The sequence below is a fragment of the Neolamprologus multifasciatus genome, chromosome 7, assembly GCF_963576455.1.
Source record: "Neolamprologus multifasciatus chromosome 7, fNeoMul1.2, whole genome shotgun sequence".
Lineage (NCBI taxonomy): Eukaryota > Metazoa > Chordata > Actinopteri > Cichliformes > Cichlidae > Neolamprologus > Neolamprologus multifasciatus.
In genome coordinates, this window is record NC_140445.1 from 65,716,653 (window position 1) to 65,741,350 (window position 24,698).

General features: G+C 40.5%; 1 protein-coding gene and 3 long non-coding RNA genes across 4 annotated transcripts in view; 2 read left to right on the forward strand and 2 right to left on the reverse strand.

Moving 5' to 3' along the window:
• LOC146515921 (uncharacterized) overlaps window positions 1-24,698 on the reverse strand; it is a 496,024-nt gene that overhangs the window by 372,640 nt on the left and 98,686 nt on the right. The window lies entirely within an intron of this gene.
• The window catches only part of cdh13 (cadherin 13, H-cadherin (heart)), a 490,756-nt gene that overhangs the window by 372,640 nt on the left and 93,418 nt on the right, over window positions 1-24,698 (reverse strand). The window contains exon 2 of the mRNA XM_085165990.1: window positions 1,174-1,294. Coding sequence (XP_085022116.1) covers window positions 1,174-1,294 — 121 coding nt within the window. The remainder of the gene's footprint in view (window positions 1-1,173; window positions 1,295-24,698) is intronic.
• LOC146515925 (uncharacterized) overlaps window positions 4,062-24,698 on the forward strand; it is a 93,083-nt gene continuing 72,446 nt past the window's right edge. The window contains exon 1 of the long non-coding RNA XR_014875044.1: window positions 4,062-4,865. This is a non-coding gene — a long non-coding RNA (uncharacterized LOC146515925). The remainder of the gene's footprint in view (window positions 4,866-24,698) is intronic.
• Window positions 10,052-11,630, forward strand: LOC146515926 (uncharacterized). The gene is made up of 2 exons (XR_014875040.1): window positions 10,052-10,623; window positions 11,536-11,630. It is a non-coding gene; the product is annotated as an uncharacterized LOC146515926 (long non-coding RNA).

The following is a 24,698-nucleotide window of genomic DNA, read 5'->3' on the forward strand; positions in this document are numbered from 1 at the left end:
CTAAAAGCTCTGTGAGCTCAAAAGAAGTTACTGCTGTGTATGTCGATGCAACACAATATGCGCATGTCAGAGAGGCAGGTGATTACATTCTGCAGGTGTAGCTTCTCGACGCGGAGAAGAATCGTAGGGATGATTAAATAAATAAAGAAGAGGTTGAATAATGAGAGGGGAATGAAAACAAGTTCCACAATAAATGACAGAATGAATAAAACGACATAAATTATTCCTATTTCAATTTACATATTTCATTTGTATTTCATCACGTTGTACAAATAAAATAACAAACGAGAGGAAAAATGAATTATTAAGCAAATAAATTGGTGGAAACTCAGCTTTGCAATAAAACTGCTGCTAGCTGACTTCACCTTGTCGATTTCTGTGGAAAGACGCCATAACTCACAACCCCAAAGGAGGAGACTGCTAGCCTGCAGACGTTATTGCTGATCTCTGTAGAGACCAAGTGAAGTTGTGTAGATGGGCCCCAAAGGAGCATAAGTTGTGGTTGCAATATCGAGTTGAGATTGGACGTGTGCAGGAGGCTGTGGGGAAACTAACTGGTCACTGCATTAACTTAGGAGCGACAAGACTGCCTCACAAGTGGCTCAGAGACAGAACTAAGCCTCCGTGACATGGACTCGTCAGCTGTGAACTCTTCGAACTCTTAAATCTTAAAGGTTTTGATTTTAAACCTGCTGAGATCAAACACAATTTTCTGCATACAGAGGAGAATGCGAGTCAGAGCGTGTTAGGGACCGGAGCTTTGCAGAAAGCTAAGTCAACTCGAGCATGTAACCGTTGAACTGGGACTCAAAAGCTCCAGCAAACACGCTCGCATATGAGCACACAGCACACGCAGTTAACTAAGCAGCTCAAAGCTGTCTTCGGGGGAGGAACAAAGAGGGGAAATGCTTTTGTAAATATCATTCAATCAAGGAGAATAATTCATTTGCAGACAAAAATGATGTTTGTTGTCACTGTGGTGCAAAGAAGCAACGCGTTTTACCTCGTGTTTATAATCAAATCTATTTTAATGAACATGCACACACACATAACTCCACCTTGACCTGGTTCAAATCCTCAAAACCCAAACAGATGAAGGAAAGGATATTTGTGCTGGTACAACTGGATGTTGAATTGTGGTGTGGATTTAGAGATTTTAACCAATTTACTGACCTTGAAGAAGGCGTTGTCCTTTTTGGAAAGGTCCTCTGTACATCACCTGGTACTTTTTGACCTGGAAGCCAGGCACACAGCCCTCGTGGCCACCATCCCCTTGGCCACCCACATGGGCAACCTGCAACACAGAAACACCAACAGTCAGAATTAGTGATGGTAAATTTGATTCTTTTTACTGAATCGAGTTTTAATGAGTCACTCACCAAAGTGAATCGGGTTTTTTTGAGTCATTTGATTCACTGAGTCAGTTGACCAGAGAGTGCAAAAAAATTTACATTTTCACTCAAATTTGTTTCTCTTTTCATGTAAATCCCACTGCTAAGATGAATGATTCTAAAAAAAACAACTATTTTATAGAGCAAAAAAGAGCAAAAACATTTCTAAAATTAAGCAATTTCCTATCAAAATTGCTTAATAAACATTTATTTTGTTTATTTGTATTTTATTAGTATTTTCCTTAAATGTGTTAAATATATATTTTCTCATCTAAATGTCCACTGAGCTGTGAGCCAGGGGGCGGTAATGCACCTTAACATTGGTTGCCAACCAAGAAGAAGAAGAAGCTGTGAGCCAGGAGGGAGGGGGTGAGTGAGTGATTCGTTCGCTCGCTCTATGATTCAGCACAGGAGGGAGGGGGTGAGCGAGTCCTGAGTGATTCGCTTACGCTTACGATTCAGCACAGGAGGGAGGGGGTGAGTAGCTCAAATGTGCTGTTAGCATGTTAGCAGAGCGATGCTACTGTGAACCGAGGAGCTATTTTCTTGATGTGAGCTTCTACTCAGGGTTTTTTCTTCCAGTTCAGAGCAGAAATGCTTTTGTTAAGAAACTGGCTTTTGTTTTTCCCCCCCACAATTTTAATTATAAGCTAGATATATTTTTACTAAGCGAATTAGTTTGCTAACAGAAACAGGGATGAGTCAGTGAGTCAGTTGGGCTCGTGAATCATGATTCACGAGTCAGTAAAGTGATTCTCGAGTATTGAACGATTCGTTCACGAATCGAACATCACTAGTCAGAATATTACAGGTAAGCACACGGTTCAGACCAGAGGACCGAAGCTGGAATAACAGAAACACATTTTTAAAGATGCAATTCCCCAAAATAAACAGCAAAAGCATAAAGCAGATACATAAATAATCCATGGCAAAGCAATACTCGACTACTAAATATCACCAACTTAGTGTTGCACTTCTAACACTGTAGGAATTTTCCTGGCATTCCCCCCACAGTTTCACCTCTGACCCAAACATAAGGCACCGGGAGTCCAGCTGTGTGATGCTAGCAGCTAACGTGTCCTTCATATTTCCTAACATCCTTTCTAGTTTTTACAACAAACCTTTTCTGAGTAACTGCATATTTACACAGGCACAGCTTGTAATGGTGAGAGTTAGAATGATGCACTTTTACATTACAGTTTAAAGAAGAAGTAGCGCTTTAGACGTCTCATCTTAAGTCTACAATTCAAGTCTAAATTTGAGATATTTTACATTTTAGAGACATAAATAAGGATCTTTTAACAAATGTGTTCCCATGTGATGTGATTCAAACGCGCTTTTACCATTAAAGACCCCCCCCCCTTTTTTTTTTAAACCTGTGTGTATATTTATAGCTTCCTCCTTGTGCATTTCATGCATGTGTTATTTTCAGACATATGGGGGTTATGTCCCCCCCCTTCTCCTCATCAGTAATGATCTAGTTTGGTATTTACTTGGGCGTGACTTAGCCAATTAACCAATACCTACCTATTATATGTCAGCTGACCTATCTATGAAGTTTTCACTGGTTAATTAAATTTTTTTTCTGTTTCCTGTCTTGTATTTAAGCAATTTTTACAATGTTTTACTATGACTCTGATGAAGGCCACAAGCCGAAACACGTTGGTCTATTATTAAAGTTGTTCTTCTTCCTCAAGTGTTGCTGGAGTTCCTGCTTTGTGAATTCTTTTATCCTCTCCATGCACCTTGGAAACAGGTGAAGTTGTGCCAGAATTTTTTTTTGCTGACATTACAGTTTAAACCAAATAACAACGACAGTCTTTGTGTGATTCGATATTTTCTCCTCTGAGTTTGGTTCATCGGTGTTACTTGAGTTAGTAAAGACACCAGTATGGTTTTATTTCTGTGGTGGGGCGTGGCCTGCGGTGCCGTGCAGGGAGGGCGGACGCACCTGCACGGCATCCTTAATCACGTCCACCAAGTTTAAAAACACGAGGACTCAAGGGTTGCGGGGTGGTGGTGGTGAGATATTAAATAAAATGTCTCAAAACGCTGATCCCTGGACCCGCCGTGCCTTATTCACACCACAATTTCTTTTTTATTTTTAGTGTTCATAGATTTTTTGTCTTTTTCTCAATGTGCTGCTTTACAATTTAAATTTAAAACTACCCTCCTTGACTTTTTGATGAACTGTGTTTCTCAAAAAGAGCAAAAAACCCTCATTCAGGTTATAGAAATATTTAAAGTGGAAAAAATACTTCGGCGCCTGTTTTTCAAAGGAGGATTCCTTTAAAGGGTGGATGTTCCCATGGAAACAGGCTGTAAAATGACTGAAGGGATGTTCAAACCAAACATCCTCTAGGCTGGAACATATCACAGCAAAACTAATGCTTCACATTGATTGAGGATATGCTGTTAAGGAGATAATGATAGGACACCTTTTCTTTCAGGTTATTGTTCTTGTTACCTTTAGTTTTTATGTCCAGCATTAAAAATATGTGTTGTCATTATGATATATAACAAATAGCTTTATAAGTCTGAATTATTTTTTTTGAACAAGTCATGATAGAGTATTTTGTGGCACCAACACTGTCAGAAACAAGGTTAGAAACATTTTGTAAGATATCAGGTAGATTTTGATACAAATTTTGATTCATTTGTATAAAAAAATCCCACTCGCCCTGCAGGCACTTTACTAGAGACTGATGAGGTACAACAAATAGCCAGGGTGTCATCATCCCCGCATACTGGGGGATGAACAAAAGGTGCGTTGAATGCATTGCATGGAAGCGAGGAACAATGTTAGGATCAGGGGCCAAGATGAAGGCGGCACAGAGGGAAGCGAGCCATCTATCAGAGCTGAAGGATGGTGGAAGTACCGCAAGCTATCCACACAGATACCAAGCAAAGACTCACAGCCTTGGATAACCACTTGAAGGTGTACAAGAGACGGACGCTGCAGCGGTCCGTCGTGGTGAAGAGGGAGCTGAGTGTAAAAGCGAAGCTCTCAATTTACCGGTCGATCTACGTCCCTACCCTCACCTATGGCCACGAGCTGTGGGTAGTGACCGAAAGAACGAGATCGCGGATACAAGCGGCGGAAATGAGCTTCCTCCGAAGGCTGGCCTCTCCCTTAGAGATAGGGTGAGAAGTTCGGCCATCCGGGAGGGGCTCAGAGTAGAGCCGCTGCTGCTCCACATCGAAAGGAGCCAGCTGAGGTGGTTCGGGCATCTGACAAGGATGCCTCCTGGGCGCCTCCTGGGTGAGGTGTTCCAGGCATGTCCCACCGGGAGGAGGCCCCGGGGCAGACCCAGGACACACTGGAGAGATTATATCTCTCGGCTGGCCTGGGAACGCCTTGGTGTTCCCCCGGATAAGCTGGAGGAGGTGGCTGGGGAGAGGGAGGTCTGGGCCTCTCTGCTTAGGCTGCTGCCCCCGCGACCCGGCCTCGGATAAAGCAGATGAAGATGGATGGTGTACAAGAGAGTTATAAGCCAGGAACCATCCAAGGTGATTAATATGTGTGAACCAGTTGAAGCTAATGCTAAGAAAATATTGTGGGGTACAATTTCTGATTTCATAGAGTGATTATAATGATACATTTTCCAATGGTTTCCTCCATCTTTAAGCATGACAACGAGTTCATAAACATAAAGTAAAGTGCTATACAACATTTACCATAAACGTCACAGACTCTACTATTCTTAAAAGCCTCGTGTTTTTACTGAGAATAAGAAATAAATCAATTTGTCTTTCTGAACTGTATCTCTGATAACATTTTTTAAAACTACCAACAAAGAAGAACGGCATTAGTTTCATAGATATACTACAGTTACAGCAACTTTGAAACTGAAGGTTGATGAATGTATCACTTCAAATGATTTCACAGGTTTACAAAATTGTGTAGTGTTATAGTTTGTGTCAGAGTGTAAAGAAGCAGCCGAGAGATGAAGAGATCAGTCACTCACTAATAGAAAAACTACATATGTCTACATACTGAACATAAATTAACGGAGGTGATTTTATGCAAATGCAGCAGTCACAATATTTTATTTCCTCTAATGTGAAATTTGATTGTGCTACAGAGTCAATTAACACTTTTTTCCTGCACAAACACAAAGTTCAGTGACTCTGTCTTTATACTAACATTATACTTACCTGCCACCTATTAAGCAAGAGGACAAATAGAAATAGCCAGTCATTCACAAATAACCAGCACATTCACATTTACACTTACAGGTGAGCTACATCTGCTGATTTAGATCTACAGGTTCTTGATTAAGGAAACCCGACTTCACCAGTGAAAATAATTGTTTGCTGACTTTATGACACGTTATCAAAATTATTGGCACAGTCTAACCTGCAAAATGGATCATTATGTAGTATGTAATGTGCAACGAAAGACACAACATTGACCCAAAGTTGTTTTCGTTGTTTATTGTCTTATTTCTTCTATTTTATATCTTTTTGCATCATTGTTTTAAAATACAAACAAAATTTCACGCTCAAATACTTATTTCATGATATAATATATGACTTAAACGACACAAAGCTGTGCTGTAATCGTGTATCAAGATCCAGCTCCATGGTAAACAAGCTTTGTCCACCACAGAGGTCTTACGTACACCAAAGGTGGCCAAAGTAACGATGTTCTTTACTTAAGTAGAAGTACAGATATCTGTGGTTTTTAACAAAATACTCCAGTAACACCTGAAGTACTGAATCTACTGAAGTAAAGTAAAAAAGTACAGTCTCTGAAATGTACTCAGACTAAGAAAGGAAAAGTAACACCAGAAATTCTACCAGATATTTTTATGCAAAGACAACTAAACCTTTTGCTATATCAATATAGTAATAAAATATTATAAGTACATGAGAATACAAATGTTATTTGAATGAAATTCTAATGAATGTTTGAATCTGTTATGTAGGACACACGTGAAAGAAATTTAATTTAACTGTATTTAGTTGTCTACATTGTAGACGGTGAATTTGCCTTCACACCCAAACACAAACATGAGGACCAGTGTTGGTCAAGTTACTTCCCCCAAAAAGTAATCCCGTTACTTTACTGATTACTTATTTTCAAAAGTAATTAGTTACTTTTTAAAAACACGATTTACAACCTGAATAGGTGATAAAGTGATAGATCTTTCAGCCCAATTCTACTTTTTCTACATAATCATCATACAAAATGTAATCAAATGGAAAAGTCTCTTTTTAAAACTTGTTTTATTAGTTTTAATCTTTTAACTTTATGCATCAAGCAAAAAATTTAATTATATGCAACATTCACTGACTGGAAGAAATTAGTTTAACATTTAAACCTATTTTCTGCACATTCCAGCACATAAAATAAAATATTTTGTGTGTTTACACTCAGTCTTTCAAATAGATGCAAGTAAAACACAGCAGAAAATAAATAAAGTCAAAGACTAGCGGTCCTGTTGCTCTATTTTCACCTGTAAAGCAGGAGTGGGGTAGGCGGAGGGTTACCCTGGTGCAGGTGTGCAGCGGTCAGTGGAAGAATCCGCGAGTTTCTCTGTGAGTTTCCCATTACGTCGTAGCTACTCGGTGCTTGCTCGGAAGTTTAGGGGTTTTTTTCGCTGTAAAAAGAAGTTTTCTTCCCACGCACAACGGACACTAATGTTTTTGTCACTTTTTATGGAATCAAACTCAAAGTAAGGTCAGTACTTCCACGCTTTAAACGCTGCACGCTCATACTCTCTCTGCACTCGATATATGATCCATTGTTGATCTGCACACAGCTGTTGTCACGAACGTCGCACTCGCTTACGTCACTGTCATGAGACATTCTCGCAAAAAAATCACGGTTTTAGTAACGCAGTAACGCAGCGTTCCTGCAGCGTTCCTACGGGAAAGTAACAGCAGATGGCCCCGCCCCTCCCTGAGCCTGGTTCTGCTGGAGGTTTCTTCCTGTTAAAAGGGAGTTTTTCCTTCCCACTGTCACCAAAGTGCTGCTCATAGGGGGTCATATGATTGTTGGGTTTTTCTCTGTATAATTGTGGGGTCTTTACCTTACAATATAAAGCGCCTTGAAGTGACTGTTGTGCGATTTACACGTGATATACTGTAAATAAAACTGAATTGTTTTCCTTGCTTGTCAAAATATTAATTTATTCTGTCCTGACACCGTTTGTCCCTAAACTCAAGAATGCAAGTCATGTTGGCATGGCAGGAAAACATGGATATACACCACACACCTCCATCAACGCGCATCATGAACACTCAGAGTATTAAGGCAACACAGAGTTAATGGGAGTGGTGATAGAAACAGGCAGGTGTTATTGTCAGCCACTACCCTCCATCAGGAATCCATTTAGGTCTACTGGATTAGTGAAGGTCGTATCAGCCAGCTGAGAGGTATCATCGTCAATGTCAGTCTTTTTGATGAGAGTATCAGCTAAAAATCATTTTCAAAGTTATGCAGAGATTGTGTGGAGATAAAAGATTTCGGTGAGATGTTGTGTGTGTGTACATCTTTTATTCTTTGCCTTTATACCTGAGCTGTTTTTTGTGTGGTTAAGCTCGCTTGTTGGTTCTTATTTTACATATATGAGAGACTGAACCTAGTAGATTTAAAAAAGGGTTTAATGGTATGAAAATCCTCTGGTTATTGTTTTGTTATACAAGTGCAAAACTGAATTAGTTAGAATTAGGCTCAAATGTTCTCGACAATGAAGTTTAGTGAAGCTCCTGCCTGTGTGCGCCATGACATGATGAAAATATAAATGCACATATAGAAAAACTATTAAATGATTCCTCAACTTCACAGTATTTTTATCTGTAGGGTTCAATGAAAGTAATTATTTTTCGTTTGTTTGTTTTTTTGCCGGGTCCCTCGTTTCTTTTTGATGTTTCTTTGAGGCTCTCATTGTTCAGCAGTAACTGGCTCTGTATGTGTTTGCCAGAGTGCTACACAGAGGGTTGCTATGGTCTGGTCTCAGAGAACAAAGAGCCTCGGCTGTGTGAAAATACCTCTTCGGCCGGAACAATTATCTTGGTCAAGCAACTGAAAATTGTGTATTATGTAACAGTTTAATGAGATGATGGACACAGAGCCAAGGAGATAAATAAATCAGAAAGCATTTAGCAGGATATGTGGACAACATGAGAGAGAGGAGTGGAGTAAACAAGTCAGGCAAATGGTGAGTGTCGGACAGCAGGATCATTTGGATCTAATAAAATTCTATTTCCAGCTTGCTGTATCACTTATGACGCTGCTTTACTCTTCAATATTGAATCAGCCAAAAAAGAAAGATGATCAGATCTCATCCAAACAAAAGAAAAAACTCTTTATCATTTTGCTAAATGTTAAATAATTTACTGTTTCATCTTATTTCTTTTGGTCTTATAATTTATAATGTATAATCTGTCCGTGCATTTGAGCTGCAGCCTATCCAGGCTGTCACAAGCTCAAACGTGGGGCACACCCTGCATTTAGGATCAACAACATGCAAGTGTGTGAGGCGAAGGAAGAAGCCAGAGAGGCCACAGAGGTGTGCAGAGAACATGCCAAACTTCAAATAGAAAAGTTAGACACGGGAATTTTATAACATATCATAATTATTATTAATATTAATAACAAAAAAAATTATAATAATACTAAGACACAAGAACATTATGGATTTCTAAACATAACCAAACAACTAGTGAAACTCAAAAGCAAATAAAAAGTGAAATGCAAATAATATATAGAGCCTCTACACTATATTATTAACAAATCACATTATTAATGAACATATCACTGGTTTAGTATCTGAAAAAGAATGAAAAGTATTAATAGACATTTAATTAACCAAGTCAAATATGTTTTCCAACGAGAAAAGATAAGAAAAGATGCAACCTAATCTGAAAGCAGCTGAAAACATCTGGAGTAATATAAAGTAGAAGTTTGAGCAATCACTGAAAACCTGCAGGACAACTTTCGATAAATGTGTCCAAGATCAATGTAATCTACTTTCAAGGAGATACCTTCATTCATCCAAAATGGGTGAAATACCAAATGTTGGAAAAATAGAATAAAATATCATCACCAGCAACACTTTTGTTGTTGGTTCTGTTATTGGTGAGACGTGAATAGTTTTCAGTTTTATTTGTCATATGCAAGTTAGCACAGGGTCAACATTGCAATGAAATGTGTTTGATGAGCAGCAGTCACTCAGCAGCATGATACAGTAGGAGAAAATAAAATAAAATAATTAAAAAAAATAGAAAAATAGTAAAGAGCAAAATATTAGAGAGACGTGGTAAAAGAAAAAAGATGACTAAATATATATGTATCTATAAATATAAATATATGTACACATATCAATCAATCAAAGCTTTATTCGCCATTAAAAGCTTCATATATTTATTGGTTGGTTCTGTTATTGGTGAGACTTGAATACTGTCTGTTAGACGTGTTTATGCATCTGAACAAATACTAATTCTCTGTATTTATAGTAACAATGCAGTTATTAAACGACTGTTATGCAGCTCAACATTAATCAGTCGTAAAACCAGAAAATCCACAAAAGAGATTTTTTTCTGTTCCTTTTTTTTTAAACTCCACCCTTGATGAACCTTTTCCTAATAAATAAATAATTATGTTTAAAAAGTTGTCGTACTTCTGAAAGAAATGTTTTCTGGTGGTTGGAAGTCATGTTTGTAGAGCTCATAAAAGCCTTATTACATTTTAAATGAGGACAAAATAATAAAATTGCGAAGAAAAAAATTGGGGCTGGACGGGTTTGTATACATTCGCTTCTTGGTGGAGAAACATATACACAGTTATCTATTGACAGCTACTCTGAGTGCATGTCTTTAGGTTGATATTGTCACAGCGAGGGCAGACTGTAGGGGTTGACAACAGGACCCAAAACGCAGACTCCAAGGAACAGGGAACAGAACTTGAAATGTTAACAAAAAGCGAGCCGTTTAATATGGCTGGTAAAAAAGGTACAAACAAAGGGCAAACTGAAGCAAAATTAACACAAACCTAAACTGGGAAATCTAAACAAACAATAAGAAAAACCTAGACAAGAAACTTGGAAGCATGGCATAGGAAGCATGGCGTGGACAACAGACAACCTGACAATGACACACTGAAAACAGAGGACTTAAATACACAGGAGGTGATCAGGGGAAGTGGGAACACATGGAGGAACAGCTGACTGACATGAGCCTAATGACAGGACAAGGGAAGTGAAACTAAATACAATGAACAAAGGTCGTGTCCAAATTCATGGGCTGCATCCTCCTGCGGACCCGGCCTTCGCGGTCTACGTGGGCCGGGTCCTCAGAAGGTCGGGTAGGCCGGAAGTAAACGGATGGGAAATTGGACGGTCTAGCCTTCTGATTAGCGTCACCGCTGTCTCAGCCATCTGCTCCTTGCTATCTAAAATATAACAGGACACTGGCGTAAATTCTCGACCGTCTCACACTTCTGTTTAATCAGTTTTCTATTTGAGGTTTATTCAGCTGTGTGAAAACCAAGGAGGAACCCACCCGGGGGATTAATAAAGTTTTATTTTATCTAATCTAATAACTTTAATCTCAGCCAAGCCGATTTACTCACGAACAAACAAAACACTGAAAAAAGCCCAACAATAACATTTTAGGTTGTCTGAGTGACTTATATATTATGTTTAACCCGAGCAGCGAAAGTCCGCGGTGATGTGAAAATGATGTGCCGGGAGTTGTGCCGTTCTCGGCCGCATCAGTGACTCTCGAGCTCCCGGCGAGCTATCGAGCTGGTGGGTAACAGACGTCTCCGAAAACGTCGAAGCACTTTTGCAAATATGCGATATCTTGATAAACCGAGCAGATATTTGATGTTCACACAGCTACTTTCTCGCCTGAAAATATGTCAAAAGTTTATTTTGTGACCCAGAAAGATTAGTAAGAGTAATTTTAAAACTTAGTAGCGGCCGCCATTGTTGGAAACTGGAGTTTGGCTGGGCCGCGCTATGAATTCTGGGATATGGTAGGACACACCCGACCCATCCTTCAAATTCGGGGAAAAGGAGGACGCATTTGTCAGCTGCATTCGGAGGAGTCTACGAATTTGGACAGCCTTCGGCGCGTCGCTGTGACGTAATCGGTCTACAAATGCGGCCCATTAATTTGGACACGACCATAGAACACACGACTCCTTCAAAATAAAACAGGAAACATGAGACAGACATGATAATACAAACTTGATAACATAAGACACGCAGCATAAAACACAAAGGGTGAGGGAAACTTAAACACAGGGGAAGAAAACACGAGGAGTCTAATAACCAAATGAACTTCACTAATCTAATGAACTTAAACATAAACAACATCCAAATAAACTAAAACTTAAAACGCTGGGTCAACAGACCAGGAACATGACAGATATTAGCAGACGACGAATGCTCAATCAGGAACGAAGTCATGTGTTTTTTACTTCTAGCATTTAGATCATAAGATCTGTTCACAGCATTAAGGTGAAAAGTGCAAAAATAAACGGGGAATGAAAAGTACACGGTGGTCATCACAAGGTCAGTATTTTATGAGGCAGTAAACAAAGTAAAAAGTGTAAAAGTTGTCTTCACAGAGATGAGCAGATATTGATTAAAATGACAGACGAGGCTGACTCAGGGTGTGAGGGCCGAGCGGCTCAGGTTGCTGTTTTTGTCGTTCCGGTTATGATGTCAGTCAACTCATATTCATTCGTGAGGAGTAACAGCGGGTCAGCTCATCACTTGAGAGTTTGACATCTGATTTAGTTCAAGTGTGAAGGACCAGTCAGGTGATTAAGGCGATGACTTGGGAGAGCACACAGTAAATGTCACCTCTGCTGGGAATCGATAGCGCCTCGAGAATTCAGAGTGCATCGATAGATAGAGATGGAGACCGCTATAGCAGATATTTGCTGAGGAGTGGAAGAGGTTGAGAGAAAGGCTGTGATGGCCGTTAGAAGTGATGTGTGAGTATGTGTACATGGACTGTGTGTATGTGAGGCTAAATGCAATCAGACAGTGGAAGAAGGAAGATTGAGAGAGGCAAAGGAAACGAAGGGACTCCTGTCAGAGTCTGCTTCATGCATTTTAATGTCTTTATTATCGAGAATTATTTCACCTGTTTCTTTTAGTATTGATCCACAAATACAATACAAGTGCTGAAAAATGGTATCTTCAAAAAACTGGACTTTATTTCACTGTCTGTGCTTTTTTTCTTTTGTTTAAGTCAGGGTGGGGAACCCCAGGCCTCGAGGGCCGGTGTCCTGCAGGTTTTAGATCTCACCCTGGACCAACACACCTGAATCAGATGATTAGCTCATTACCAGGCCTCTGGAGAACTTCAGGACATGTTGAGGAGGTGATTTAACCATTTAAATCAGCTGTTGGATCAAGGACACATCAAAAACCTGCAGGACACCGGCCCTCGAGGCCTGGAGTTCCCCACCCCTGCTTTAACCCTTTAAGACCTACCATAGAACCAAGTCCACCAGAGCTTATATTATATGTTTACATGCTGTGGAGCCATTTTTGGGAGCATTTCAAGTTGATATACATAAATACAACCATTACAGCCTAAATTTTAATAATATGTCTGCATTAAGTGCATAGTAATTACATAAATTGCAAAAAAAGTGCAATAAACTACAAAAAAATTGAAAATCGTTTTTGTTTTTTTAACATATATTTCTAGTTAGAGAAATTTAAGAGGCTTATCCCTCAAAACTGTAAATACAAAAAAGTTGCACAAAATAGTTTCCCACCACTGGAAATTTATTTTGAGTGTCTTCATAGTTTTATTTTTGAAATACACCAATTTTTATACACTGCAGGAAAAACGAAAATAAATATTATAATGCAAATTTGCAAAAAAGCAGCATATGCATCAAAATAAACTATTTCCAGCAGTGCAATATGAGTCCTAAGCATCCCAGAAACCACACAGAAAGTCATAAAGTCAAACATAACTTTTAAAAACACCAGTATAGGCTCATGAGGCCCTGATGGTAAAAAACTACATTTCTGCGAAAATGACGTCACTTCTGGTTTCGGGCAGGTCATGGCGGACATGCGATAGTTCACGCTGATGGACGTAGGAAGTGTTACGAACAGCTGATCGGATCGGCAAAGCGTGTTTCTGGAATATTATGTTTTTGTTGCTGCAAGAGCTTTTTATGCAGTTTTTGCAAAACTATATGTGGAAGGAAACTGTGACCGAGGACAAGCTGATGGCATAAGATGTAAGTACAACTCCTCCGGTTTCATATGCAAAAACAATTATTGCGCTAGCTCACGTGGTTGCAGAGCTACCGGGATTTAAAAATAGTTATGCAAAACGGAGCGTGCTGCTCTGACCGGCTTTAAAGGGTTAAGGCTTTGTTTTCTGTAAGTAGATCGAGGTACATTAACTTTGCTGTATTGTTTATCTTTTGTGCACAGATCTGATATTGATCCAGAATTTGAAACAGCCGTACCCATGTTAAAGAACGCTCTGCACATTTTACCACCTCTCTGCAATTATGTCGGACAGTTTACACCCAGCCAGCACCATGACATTTCATCCAGCCACCTTCCTGTCTTACCCGTTCCACATTTCCCTTTTCCCCTCAATCTTGCAATGCGTCTGAATCCATCAAGGTAAATGTCAGTGCACACACCTCACTATAGGTCTGGCTGACCCGTTCCAGACTGGCTACACATACAGCCCAAGACGAGCCAGAAAGCCAAGCGAGAGAGAGAATCAATCAGGACGGGCCGTAGACACCTGCAGCTGGCAGGTTACCCAGGCATGGAGCACCTGAGTCAGGAAACCATCTGGTTCTTGGCCCAGACTGCCGAACCCTGGTCACACCTGCTGGGCCTGTAAAACAACACTGGAGCAGTAAACACACGGCCTCACCATAGACCGCGGGCAGCCAAGCAAGCAGGGACCAGAGAAAAAAACAGAAAAGCACCTTTGCTGTTGGCTGGTTATTGTCACTGTGTGAATGCAAAATCAGGAGGGTAATAAAGGAGAAAGAAGCAGAAGGCAGAGGCAGAAATGCAATATAATTATAAAGAAAAAGGCCAGCAGAGGCACACTAGAGGGACGGTACACAATACCAGAATACTGCTGGAAGTCTAAATGCTTCACAAGCTAATTTCTCAAAGTTGATTGTGCCTTACAGTCGGTTGATAAACACTTTGCTGTAATTAGTGCATATTTAATTTACTTGCACAGAGCAACAGGTTTCATTTCTTCATGAGCAACTAGCAATAGTTCAGCAGCCACTTCCTGTCTGATGATATTCCCGTTACACAGACGTGCCCAGCTGTCCTTTACAAAAGGTAGTTTTAGCCAAAACGACCCAAATTGCAAGAGTTCCCTAACATCTGGGCAGCTGTGTCACATGTTATCTTCTGTTGGTGGATAAAAGCTCACACGTGTCTCAGAGAAGTTGGAAGTTGCCATTTAGGTGGAGGTATGAGAAGTGAGTACTTGGTAAGAGATAGGGGTGGGGGAAAAATGGATACTATGTAGCATGGTGATATTTTGTTTGCTAATAATGTATGGATACAGGGACAGCAGAAATCGATACTTTGTTACAAAAAAGGTTTTTGTGCTCTGACTTCAGAGCATGTTGATCCTTTTTCTGAGCAAGAATCCTGACATTCCTTCACTGTCCAAATGTGTTTAATAAACATGACAGTTTACTTATTTTAATTTAAGACATGTTTTATTTTAATTAAGTTTAAAACTTTTTTATTTAATGTAAAATTATATTTTGTTTTAATTTACTTTCAAATTCTTCAGTTGCTGAAGGGGCTGCATAGTTTTCATAAACTGCATAGTTCAGAATAGCTATAATTGTACCAGATGGTTGATTCAGTTAAGTTGGACTAGACTGTAATACAAACCGTTCAGTTTGTCAACAATCAAACTGAAATGAGAGAAAGACTGAGTGTGAGACTTTGATATTAGAGAAAATGAATATTGATAAAGTTTACCTTTATGTACAGAATCTGAATATCGCAAAATATTTTTAAAAATTGCAATAATATCGTATCGTGGGATGTTTGGTGATTCCCACCTCTAGTAAGAGAAGTTAATAGTAATGAAGCAGAAATGACAGAAGAAACTGGTTGTTTGCTTCATTTTATAAGGAATGATAATTATAACTGCTTAACGAAAAGCACGTGTGAACATGAAAACGAGAAAATTGCAAATGATGCGTTGTGACGCAATAACTGGAGATAAAGTATCTGAGTTTCACCAGCGGGACCACGCTTCCAAACATGCTTCTATATATGTTCCCCCAGTTCTACGAGCTGTTTGTTCTCATTTACGTGCCCCACCCTGCCTATTAACGTACTGGTAAAGGTACAGAGCCGTCTAAATCTATCAACATGTGGTTTGACTGCCATTATGGAAAATGCAGTTTCTACCATTGGCTGTGGCCCAAAGACCTTAAAGGATTTTCCTCAAATGATTTAATATTTGAGGAAAATATAACAATATAGTTTGATTTTATGCACATGTGTCATTGTTCAGAATAAAAAAAGCCACGTGCACATAAATCAATTCAAATTAAATATTTAAGGAATTTACTATCAATTATCTCATCACTCTGAATCAGCTGGTAACATGTAACTGTCTGTGCTATCAAAGCAGCATAGAGTTTAAAATAAATGAACACATTTGCTGCTCGTGTCCAAAGGAATTCAAACTACGACTCGGCGAGTAAAAACAAGTTGTTTAGTTTTTATTCAGCTCAGCTCGCAGCTCCACGGCGCACAGAAGGCGCGTTTCCTCTGCACAGCATCATCTCCTGCCTCCAAAAGAGCAAAGGGCGACTGTAAATCGGCCCGTGACTCATTAAGACTGAAGATGCTGCGACCGCTGCCAGCTGGCTACCAGTGTGTGTAAACCAGGACTTCTCTTACTCTACGGAAGAAATTTGACTTTGAAACTTTCAGTGCTACGTCGCATTCGAGCAGACGTGCCCTATTGCGATGCAAATCCAACATCCCCGGGGGGGGTGTAGAGTTGCGTGGTAAGTGAGCTGGTGTAACCCCGACAGTATCATTTCCTCACTGTCAGTCTGCTCAAATCCCCTTTCTAGTTGGCAAGCTTGTCAATACCTCCACCTCACACACCTCTCACTTCACCGCACAGGAACAGGGAGAGAGGTGCGAGGCGAGGAGCTGAAAAACAACAAGCGCGTCTGCTGCAGGCACCAGCTGCTCTCCAGCAGAATTCATTTGAATGCACTTTATTTTTTCCCTGTTGGGATTTGGCATGTCAATCGGAGCACTTTCAGCTTTGCCTAGATGGCATGTTCATTCACCTTGAAAGGGCTGCTTTGTGTAATAGCCTCAGTAGGTAAACATGAAGCGGATGTTTTTAAGAGTATATTACGGTCTCCTGTCTTTGTTTGCCAAAGCAACGTTTGGCCAAAAACGTGGCGCCCATGGCAGCGACAGATGGAAACCCAATGCAACAGAAACGCCGCTGAACCAAAAGCGCCGCCACATCGACAGGGAGGTTACACCTCTTCAGGACCTGAGTGGAAGAGCCGAGTTCAAAAATGGTGATGCTATCGCAATTTGTTCTCAAAGGCTGCAAATTGCGATGCAATTCAAGTTTGAAAGCTGCTAATCAGCAGCTCGCTGCAGGTACAAAGCTATCAGAGGCAGGCGTCCGTCTGCGCCGCACCGGGGTGGACAGGAAGAGATAAAGAATATAAAAGTACATGGATGCAGATTCTCGACTCCTTTGTTATCACGTCGCCCGTGTCTGCAGCTTTTATTGAGCGGTTACCCTGCTCGGCTATGTTTGTCTCTACTTGTGGTTTATTTTCCATTATCTGTTTAACTTCCTTCTCTCTAGTTGGCCTCTATTCATTAAAAGTCACAGGGGGCTGCTGATAGGCTGCCAGGAAACACTCCTCCCTACACCCGGACCTGACCTGCACCTTCTGATTATGGATCAAGTGAAACTCGTCCTTTCATGCTTCCTGATAAAACTTCTGTTTACTCCTCTCACCGTCCTCTGTTTGATCCTTCGATCACAGAACGTTCATGATTCGGTGAAAGGACTCGATGTTACGATCCCTGGTAACACATTGCTTTACATGGAGAAAATCCTGAGGGATGGCTGTTATGAGGAAAGGCAGCCCGGAAACTTTACCAGAGGGACACATCGAGTGTTTCGGTCTTTTACCCAGGCTAATCTGCCATTTTTCTTTGCTTTCTGATCTAGATTATCATATTAAAATTTGGGACCTTGGATTCATCGGGTGTTTCGGCAACTATCACCCTCGTCCAAGGAGGCGCTGCCAGGGCATCATCCGTGTTTTCCCCATTCTTTTACGTAACCCACATGTATGTGATTCAGACATCTTACTGATCACAGCTATCTTCAACATCCCCCTGAGCTTAATCAGCACCTAAAAACAACTCGTTTTGACTCCATTTCACCATCAGCACATCACCTGCCTGCGTCCTCAGATGCAGCCATTGTACAAGATTTGCAAATCTTATGAAGCCATATTTTATTCCCAGTAGAACAAAGAAAACTACGATCGTTTTGAATTCAGGGCCGTGTAGCATCCTCTCTTCTTTTGGCCAGAACTGACCCGACCGACGGCAGCAACACTGACTTTTGGGAGAAGAACATCGTGTCATTCTTGTGTGACAGTATTGCAGCTGCATCTCTAATGCGCCTGCATTAGAGATGCAGGCTTTTGAACTGAGTGCTGATAACACGGCTCTCCTCTGTAGTCTAGAGGACGTGCTGCTCATGGTTTCCCAGAAGAATCTCACATTTCTTCTGACCACAGAACCGTTTCCCACTTTGTCTCAGGAGGAGACGATTACACTTCTGGATCATGTTCACATTTCTTTGTATTATAGAGTTTAAACCTGCGTTTGCACCAATGTCAGCCCGGTCCCTTAAACATGTTTCTCCAGACTCTCTGAATCTTTTGATGACATTATGCTCTATCCATGATGACATATTCAAAGTCTCTGAAATGATTCTATGATTTGTAGACGTGTTTTTGCAGATTAGCGAACCTCTCTGGTCAATCTTTAGTACTGAGAATATCTTCCTCTCTAAGATTCCTCTCCTAACCCTTTTTATACCCACTCATGTTACTGACTATTGTGTTAACCTAATTAGCTGCAAAATGTTCCTGTTTCTTTTAGTGTTTCTTTTCTTTTCTAGCCTGTGTTGCCCAAATGCTCTGTAACATGTTGCTGTCATCAAAATAAAAAATGAGCTAATATTAGGGCTGCACGATTTTGCATAAAATGAGAATCACGATTTTTTGCTTAGAATTGAGATCACGATTCTCTCACGATTTTCTTTCCCAGTATAAATATTTATTGCACTTATTAACTGCACATCAACTTCGTAACAGTTGAGACTGAACATAAAAACAATAAATAAACATAAAAAACAACAAATGTCTCACGTTTTGTCGTTGCCGCAAAATGTTGTACTGCTTGAAATTGCGTCTCCACCGTTGCTCGACACTGCGTGTATAGAGCAGGTAGCAACAATAGAAAAATAGTTGCGTTTGTCTCGGGTGTTGATCATTTTCCTAAATCCCTCGTTTTGCACAGTGTTGATGGAGCCATATCTTTGGTCAGCTGATAAGTAACAGCCTCCGTAATTTATTTGTGCCTGCGGGAGTTCGACGGGTATAGGGAAGCGCTGTATAAGGTTCCCGTTATTGATGTTTGGGTGGTTGACCGGGACGGATTTTCTCCGGTCACTTTCTCGTCATCCCTGACGTGCTCTCCGTTGTTTTTCCTGCTAATTTTAGCATCACACGGCACAGCTTCTGTATCACGTGATATAAGGCTCCGCCCTTGTCATTTGTTGAGCAGGAAGAGTGAGCGCTTGTTTTCATGCAGATTACGTCCCGGAACAAAATGCGGTACAATCGTCGTCTTTTTTTCTTTTTTTTCTTTTTTTTTTTAATCGTTGTCATTTGGAAATGAGATCGCACATAAGTATGAATCGAGATCGCGATTTTCTAACGATTAATCGTGCAGCCCTAGCTAATATCATTTTCATGAAACATTCAAATGTCCCAGTTTAAGCATTTCGTATCTTTTCTATTGTGAATACAGTGCAGGTTTATTGAATTCAGTGTCTCTGCCTCGTTTAGAATCAGGTTTGTAAAGCTGTTTGCACCGGTGGGAAAAACATATTACACAGTTTTGCATTTCAGCGGTGCTTAATGATTCGCTCCCTCTTGTTGTTCTGTTTCATGCTCAGCTGTTAACTCTTGTCTTCTTTCTTCCTTCTCTCTACGTTTGTTTCTGTGTGGTTTTGCCCAAAAGTCACTCGGGCCACACTTCCTGTCAAGCAGAGATAGGGACAGTCTTTGTAACGCTGACAGGCAGAGCTCCCTCTCTATCCCTCAGCAGAGCTCGGATATGTACGCATGCTTCCATGCAGCTAAAAAGCAGCTGAAATGTGGATACTTTGTCAAGTAGTGTCAGAAGTAGGGGTGGGGGAAAAAATGGATACTTTGTAGCATTGTGATATTTTGTTTGGTAATAATGTATCGATACAGGGACAGCAGAAATCGATACTTTGTTACAAAAAAGGTTTTTGTGCTCTGACTTCAGAGCATGTTGATCCTTTTTCTGAGCAAGAATCCTGACATTCCTTCACTGTCCAAATGTGTTTAATAAACATGACAGTTTACTTATTTTAATTTAAGACATGTTTTATTTTAATTAAGTTTAAAACTTTTTTATTTAATGTAAAATTATATTTTGTTTTAATTTACTTTCAAATTCTTCAGTTGCTGAAGGGGCTGCATAGTTTTCATAAACTGCATAGTTCAGAATAGCTATAATTGTACCAGATGGTTGATTCAGTTAAGTTGGACTAGACTGTAATACAAACCGTTCAGTTTGTCAACAATCAAACTGAAATGAGAGAAAGACTGAGTGTGAGACTTTGATATTAGAGAAAATGAATATTGATAAAGTTTACCTTTATGTACAGAATCTGAATATCGCAAAATATTTTTAAAAATTGCAATAATATCGTATCGTGGGATGTGTGGTGATTCCCACTCGCTTCAGCTTTGTAAACACGAGGCAAACAGATGCAAAGTGACCGACTTACACGGAGTAACGGTGAGAACAACAACCAACTCGTGCAATAGGATTACACAACACATCATGGAGGTGTCACTTTATTCTAGGCTGGTGTTGCTCAATATAAACACACATGAATGTGCTCTTAGAAACTAGCGATGCTTCAGTAAAAAATCTATTGTGGGTACAGAATCACTTCACACTGATCAGAACACACACAGCAGATATGTGTGAGTTTTCATTTAAGTGTTAGGAAAGCATGTCAGCGCTGCAGTTTACTGTAACCTGCGTCAATCCAAACTCAAGGAGAGGCAGTCTTCTAAAAAAAACTCAACCCAGCAGGTTCACGCAGAGTTGAAGGATTACTTTGAGTGAAAACTGTATTTTTTGTGTCGTTTGACACAACAGGGAATGTAAACATGCATATTTACAAATACAGAAATATACACACAGCACTGATATTCTCTGATTATTGTTTGTTCATGTTTTTGTGTTTCTTTAGTTCGCAGTGATCGTGGTCCTCCCTCAGCCTGAGTTTAGCCTCTGTGTTTGTCTCCCATCACGTCTCCCTGTCTCTGCTCGTCTCTGTGTTCCTGCGTCTCCAGTGAAGGTTTCGTTTTCATGTTCTCCTCATTTAGTCTCTGCTTTGTGCGTTTGGTTCTCAGTCCGTCACGTTTCCACGTCTCTGTGTCAACTCTGCTTCTGTCTCATACTTCTGGTTTTATTTTAGTCCTTGTCCTAGCAAACCTATCCCATGTGCTCCCATGTGTTTCCTAGTTCTCCGTTCCCAGTTTAGTTCCCTAGTTTGAGTTTCATGTTTCTAGTTTTGTTTTCTGTATACACCAAATATTCAATTCAATTCAATTTCTTTATTGTCCCACAAGGGGAAATTAGTTTAGCAGCAGGATAAAAATAAACAGAACAATAAAATAATAATAACAATAATAATGATAGGGACAATTATTTGCTATTAAGGAGACAAGACGCAGTAGGGATAAAAGAGACCTGGAGTCTTTTAGTCCTCCTCACAGGTACTCTAAAACAGCGGCCGGAGGCAACAACTCAAACTCACTGTGAAGTGGACGGTTCACACAATTAATAATAGAATGAGCCTTTCTAAGCACATTTCTATTGTAAATGGCCAAAAGTCCATCTTGCTAGCAGTTTTTACCAGAAGTCCCGACCGATTCTTATTCTTCACCGTCAGGTTACCAAACCAGGCAGCGATACAAAAAGACGTCACAGATTCGATAAAACTTCTATAAAACAAAGACAACATCTCAGATGAGACATTAAAAGGTCTCATTTTCCTTAAAAAGAACAGTCTTTGTTGAACTTTTTTAGTGGCATCAGCATGAGATTCAAAACACAGTTTATGGTCGAGTACCACACCTAGATATTTATAACTCTCAACGATCCCAATATCGGCAGTTTTAATGATAGTAGGTGATGAGCTATAAGAGGACTTCCTAAAATCAATAATCATGTCTTTAGTGATTTTAGGAAGTCCTCTTATAGCTCATATATATTATCAGCCCTCTGGCCTAGCTTCATTATCAGCAGTAAATAACAGTGCTACCCATTAGGCTTTATAAAGTAGATATGGCTAAGACAGCCAATTTAAGCAAATGTAAATGTAAATGGCCCAGGAAGCTTTTTCTCTTTTTAACCCTTCATCATCCGTGTTGTATTTCTGGGTGTAAAATCAACTCATTCCCATATTTCAGGGACCGTTTGAATTTGGCACTAAATGGTTGAGGAGTCGCGGGACTGTGACGAGTGCAGGTAGAGCTGACTCTCTCTCAGACAGCAGGACCTCGTCAATGCTTTGTAAAGCTCATCTTCTCTTCTTTACAAAACTGTTTGACTTCTGTCTCCAGCACAAGTTAACAACTGTGAGCATTTAAAGAGCAGCTGCAAACTGGGGCTGCTGCTGGCTGCTGGTTAAAAAATAATAACGGACAACATGCTTTCAAAAGTCCATCCATCTTCATCTGCTTTATCCGAGCAGCAGCCTAAGCAGGGAGGCCCAGACCTCCCTCTCCACAGCCACCTCCTCCAGCTCATCCGGGGGAACACCAAGGCGTTCCCAGGCCAGCCGAGAGATATAATCTCTCCAGCGTGTCCTGGGTCTGCCCCGGGGCCTCCTCCCGGTGGGACATGCCCGGAACACCTCACCCAGGAGGCGCCCAGGAGGCATCCTTGTCAGATGCCCGAACCACCTCAGCTGGCTCCTTTCGATGTGGAGCAGCAGCGGCTCTACTCTGAGCCCCTCCCGGATGGCCGAACTTCTCACCCTATCTCTAAGGGAGAGGCCAGCCAGCCTTTGGAGGAAGCTCATTTCCGCCGCTTGTATCCGCGATCTCGTTCTTTCGGTCACTACCCACAGCTCGTGGCCATAGGTGAGGGTAGGGACGTAGATCGTAGTTGATACAGCTTTCAAAAATTTCGTTTAAAAACATTTTCCTGATTCTTGTGATGAAACGTCAGTGAGGAAGTTCTTACCTGATTTAAGAGAATATAGAAAAACACATTATGAAGCTCAAATGTATACACAATCCCATTTGATCCTGACTAAAGTGCACTAAAACAGAGGAATCATATTCCAGGCTGTGGGCCCACACTCAGCTCTGATGAAGAAAAGCCCATATTATTATATTATTCTCAATAAGCCAACTACATCTGTCTCCACAACCCTTTTATATGCTACACAGGGACTCAAGCAGGTCTATGCATTGGTGTTGACATCCTGTGACAAACACACATGTGACTCGACACCACTGTGTGGAGAAATATGGTCTGATGTGTACAGTCTGTCCTGCTACAAACAAACTACGTATAAAATCACCATATTAACTAGTCTCTAAATATGTATTTGATATTAATTAATTAATTTTACAGTGAGTGCACATATCAATAGCTGTAGCACAGAATGAGCGTGCGAGCTTTGATGATGTAGGGCCAGCATCATCTTTACCCACTTAACCCAAAGCCAGTCCACCCAGTGCTGATTTCATCAGGACGAGCTGGCAGGTATCTGCAGCCATTGATCTCATCCTCAAAGACAACAACAACAACTGCTCTTTGTTTCTCCCTCGCTGTGTTTTCTTTCAACTGCGACTGTATAAGTGATTTGCTCCATTTGACCACACTAACCATGAAAGATCAGTGGCATGACTTTGAGTCTGACTTGGGTAAAAAGGCAACTGATCACATGACGTTAAAAAGCTTTTTATTTTATATGACCATTGCTGTCTTTGGCAAAACAAGAGTAAGATTTCTTTCCTCTCAGCACACAAAGTCTGAAGCTGTCCTGAAACGCCCCCCAAAACAAAGTATTATTCAAATTTAATGTAAGTTTTTGAAAGGAAAGGGAATAATAGACGATCAGTTTGATAACAAAGAACAATCAGAAACAAAGTTCATGCAAACACGAGAGACAGACAAAAACAAGCCTCCTCGTTTGACTCGATTTTACACCGATGACGAGCGTTTGTAGCGTGGGCTCACAGGTGTGACATTTTTAGATGACAGCGTTTCACAAAATGCTTTTTAAAATTTTTCAGGCTCGAGGAGGTTGAGTAAAATAGGTGGTCGATCCACTAACCATCCCAGCCCCTCCCAGCGCTGGTAATCACCATAGCAACCAGTAATTCATCATTTCAAAGAATGCTTAATGTCCCTTTTTCAGCCTAGTAGTCATCACGGCGTCCATAATGTCCACGATGGCGTCGCAGAATATATCAAACGGCAGCACTGCCGCATCCAAGAAAGAAAAAGAAGACAGTTTGTAAATGATTAGACTGCAATTTATGCTGTCAAAATATTTTAATAATCTGTGTGATTATGTCGCCACGTCGGCAGCATTTTTCCTCCACCGTAAAGGACACGACCGCATCCTTTAGTATTCCCGCCGGAGCCTGGTACGTGTTTACAGAGCATGTACTCGCTGCTAAAAGGTTCAGAGGTTTTAAGTGTCCTTCATTTTCTCCTTTTTAATGAATAATCCATAAGTATTTGATTTAATGATAACTCTGAACTTTTCAGAATCTGCCTTCTGCTGATGGCAGGACTGTGCCAATAAATACGGCTAAGCATTAATGAATGCCACAGTTCTGCAAATTGAACTCCAACAGGAGAGGGGGGAAGCTTCCATGGAGTGTCGCCCACTCATCTTCCAATTTGTCGCTGAATAAGTTGTACCAGCGCAGTA